We start from the raw sequence: 3,945 nt of genomic DNA, 5'->3' as shown, positions 1-3,945 counted from the left end.
GAGCGCCGCCGCGCTTCCCAAGCGGCGCACTATCCAGTGCGCCACCGGGCCGGCCCTGTGTAAATATATTTTAATTCAAACAACATATTTACTGGATATCAGCTTTCATCATTGTTCCTCGGAGAAACAAATTGCTTACTATAACTTTGTCCCTAAAACTATCACTCATGAACCACCTGCATCAATAATGCCTCAAAAAAAAAGAACTGTTCCATTTGTCTTTGGATATATCTTCAATTTTATCTCATGGATTACCTACAATAAGAGATAGAAAGAGTCAGCACATTTCATTCTACTGAGAGGAAGTACATCACTATCCATGACTGATCACATATCATATTGCAGAGTCCCTTTGAAAAGCCAATATTAGAAGACAGGGTAACATCCACATTTTCTAATGTAAAATGGTATGGGAAAAACTAAATCTCATTATATGCAAAGTAGGTAAGGAGGAATATAATTTGTTCTTTCTCTCCTTCGCAATCTCTCTACTCCATCCCCACAATGAATACATACACTGAAAAGGAACTAATAATGTATAGTAATGCACCTCAGAAAAGTGGTTTATTGTACAATCATTCACTAAAATGTCTTCAGATATTTCAAAGTAATGACAGTAGTGTTTTTGTCCCCAAATACCAAATACACAGGACAAAAATAATTTTTTCCCTCGATGGGGATGTTCATTACCCAATACTGATCTGAGTATTAATAATGTTCTGCCTCTAGTGGAGTAATAAAAACATGTGCTTTGGAGTCAGACTGCCTGGATGCAGAACTGCAAAACCTGGTTCCACTGCTTACCATGTGTATTACCTAAGGCAAGTTATTTAAGCTTTTCAAGTCTGTTTCCTCACAAGTATAATGTGGATAATAACAGTAACCTAACATTTTTTAGTTCACCTAAAGATTAAATTAGATCATTCACATAAAACGCTAAGGTAGGGCCTGGCACACAAAAAAGGCAGCTCAAATAAAAAAACACTCTTACTATTATGGTCATTAAATGCCCATTATGATCTAAAAACTTTTCTAGGAATACAAAGATTAATAAAATACGATCCTTGACTTTGGGNCATGTGCTTTGGAGTCAGACTGCCTGGATGCAGAACTGCAAAACCTGGTTCCACTGCTTACCATGTGTATTACCTAAGGCAAGTTATTTAAGCTTTTCAAGTCTGTTTCCTCACAAGTATAATGTGGATAATAACAGTAACCTAACATTTTTTAGTTCACCTAAAGATTAAATTAGATCATTCACATAAAACGCTAAGGTAGGGCCTGGCACACAAAAAAGGCAGCTCAAATAAAAAAACACTCTTACTATTATGGTCATTAAATGCCCATTATGATCTAAAAACTTTTCTAGGAATACAAAGATTAATAAAATACGATCCTTGACTTTGGGAAATTCACAATTCTAAAGGAGACAGATATGCAAATAACTCATTGAGATTACAAGCTACAATAGAGTCCTACAAGAGCATGGAGGAGGAAGAAAGCAAAAAAAGAAACCTACTAAATGAGCAAAGTAAGTTGATTAACATCAAAATTCAACAATTATTATTCAGTGGCTGGGAAAAATTCATTGTTATCACTATTTTTATTTTGACTTTAGGAACTAAATCAGCCAGATGTTAAATTAAATAGATTAAAACAAAAATGATGGTCTCCTTTATTTTAAAACTTTCCTTTATTTTAAATGTCTTAGTTACAGGTTTGACAAACTATCTTTTAATGCAGCTGAGCCTTGTCCTTCATAATCAGTTTAGGCAAGCTTTTGGCAACAGTCACTTTAAATGTGTAAGTCCAAGTGTCTTCCCAGGTTCTATACATATTTCATTTTGACAGTCACTTTAAATGTGTAAGTCCAAGTGTCTTCCCAGGTTCTATACATATTTGTCATTCAAGCTTTATTTCTAAAGTTAAAAGACAATAACAAGTTAGGTTGGTAAGGAGTCTCCATATAAAATTATGTTTGCTGTTTCTGTTATAAACCCAGATTACTTAAATAATCTAACATTTACCTAAAAGTGATAAATCTGACTAGCTAAATGTCACACTATTGCACAAAAAACATTCTGAGTATATTTATTTTTGCAGGCATTTTGCAATTTTCTGCAAACAAAAGCCAAAGGAAAATAATTCAAAAATAATTTTAATTTAATTTATGCCTTTTTATTCAACACAGAGGGTCAACCAAAGACAACATTTTCACACATCATGAGCACTCTGCTCTAATGATTGCAGCGCTTGTTCTTAATCCATCATAAAAAATAAAAATAGAAAGTTATAACTACTTGTCAAAAGTATTAAGTACTGGGGCCGGCCCGGTGGCGCACTGCTATAGTGCGCCGCTTGGGAGCGTGGTGGCGCTCCCGCCGAGGGTTCGGATCCCACATACAGACCGGTTCCCGCTCACTGGCTGAGCGAGGCGCGGGAGCAACACCGAGGGTTGCGATCCTGTTGCCGGTCCCGGTCCGGTACGGGTGCGACACTGAGGGTTGCGATCCTTTGCCGGACACGGAAAAAGACAAAAAAGGAAAAAAAAAAAAAAAAAGTATTAAGTACTTACCTAAACACTTAAGCTAACTTAATACCATCACAGAAACAAAGCAAATATTAAAATGGAATAAAACATACCCAGATCACTACAAACACAGACCCTAGCTTTGCCAATAAAACTATGAAATTTATACACAGGGCAGTTATCCTTAATCCAAAGTGAAATATTCACAAGAACTTCATACAACTTAATAGAAGACATATCAAATTTGTTTTCCATTAAAAGCAAAAATATAATATGCCAGTAAGGGAGTTTAACAGCTGATGGATGTACTCTTTGATAATATATTTAACAAAATGTTAATTTCTACCCTCACTCTTTTATTGGTTTTAACACATACTAAAAGATATGTTTCTTTTCATTATATTTTTGGAATAATTGTTAAATACTTTCCTAGAGTTATATGCAAGTAACCATTAAATGAGATGTTGCAATTCGAAAACTTAACCTATCTGAAATTATTTTAATACATAATTATACAGAGACCATACAATCATGGAAAACTAAGTTTGGTTAGTTCAACTGAAGGTTTGAAATATGGGCATTTACAACAGAAGCCGTGATTGCAACTCTTGGATAGCTGAGCCTAACCACCAAGAGGAAAATAAGAAATAAAATATTTTTAAGTACAAAAAAATGTGACATCAGCTTTGATTAATTCTATATTTACATTTTCTAGGAAATAAGCTCTGACTTATTAATCTAAGTTTCTATTTTTTGTTTGTTTGCAATAAATCATACTCACTGGTGGCAACTAATCAAAAGGTACTGTGGTTTCCAACCCTGGCTACATATCAGAAGCATCTATGAAAACCTATAGATGCCAGGCCCACCTAGGACTGTTAAATCAGAATTTCAGGATTGGAGGCTAGTTACCTACATTTTGAATCTAAAGTCTAAAAGGTGATTCTCATGAACACAAGGGTAGAGAACAACCACATTGATTTAATTTAGATCTAGAATATAAAAAAAAAAAAGGTTAAATTATAATTTCACAGAATCTAAGATGCAAAATTCTTTCAACTATATATTTAAATGCCTAACTATGTTTCAAGCACTATGCTATAGAAATACCAGGGTACTTCAAAAAGTTCGTGGAAAGATTAATATTATCTTGTAATTCTATTTTTCCATGAACTTTCTGAAGTACACTCGTATAAATAAATAAGAATGGTATTTTTCCCTTTGTAAGTGTATAGTTTAGCAAAATAAATCAGATATAAAAACAAGTAATTATAGGGCCGGCCCGGTGGCGCACTGGATAGTGCACCGCTTGGGAAGCGCGGCGGCACTCCCGCCCAAGGGTTCGGATCCCACATATGGACCGGTTCCCGCTCACTGGCTGAGCAAGGCGCGGGAGCAACGCCGAGGGGTGCAAT

At 35.2% G+C, this 3,945-nt stretch overlaps 1 protein-coding gene across 1 annotated transcript in view; it reads right to left on the bottom strand.

Moving 5' to 3' along the window:
• The window catches only part of WRN (Werner syndrome, RecQ helicase-like), a 136,589-nt gene that overhangs the window by 81,306 nt on the left and 51,338 nt on the right, over nucleotides 1–3,945 (bottom strand). Inside the window, exon 16 of the mRNA XM_008585463.1 lies at nucleotides 2,644–2,684. Coding sequence (XP_008583685.1) covers nucleotides 2,644–2,684 — 41 coding nt within the window. The remainder of the gene's footprint in view (nucleotides 1–2,643; nucleotides 2,685–3,945) is intronic.

The sequence above is a fragment of the Galeopterus variegatus genome, unplaced genomic scaffold (genome assembly GCF_000696425.1).
Source record: "Galeopterus variegatus unplaced genomic scaffold, G_variegatus-3.0.2 Scaffold3581, whole genome shotgun sequence".
Classification (NCBI taxonomy): Eukaryota; Metazoa; Chordata; class Mammalia; order Dermoptera; family Cynocephalidae; genus Galeopterus; species Galeopterus variegatus.
This window is presented reverse-complemented; position numbering and strand designations above follow the sequence as displayed.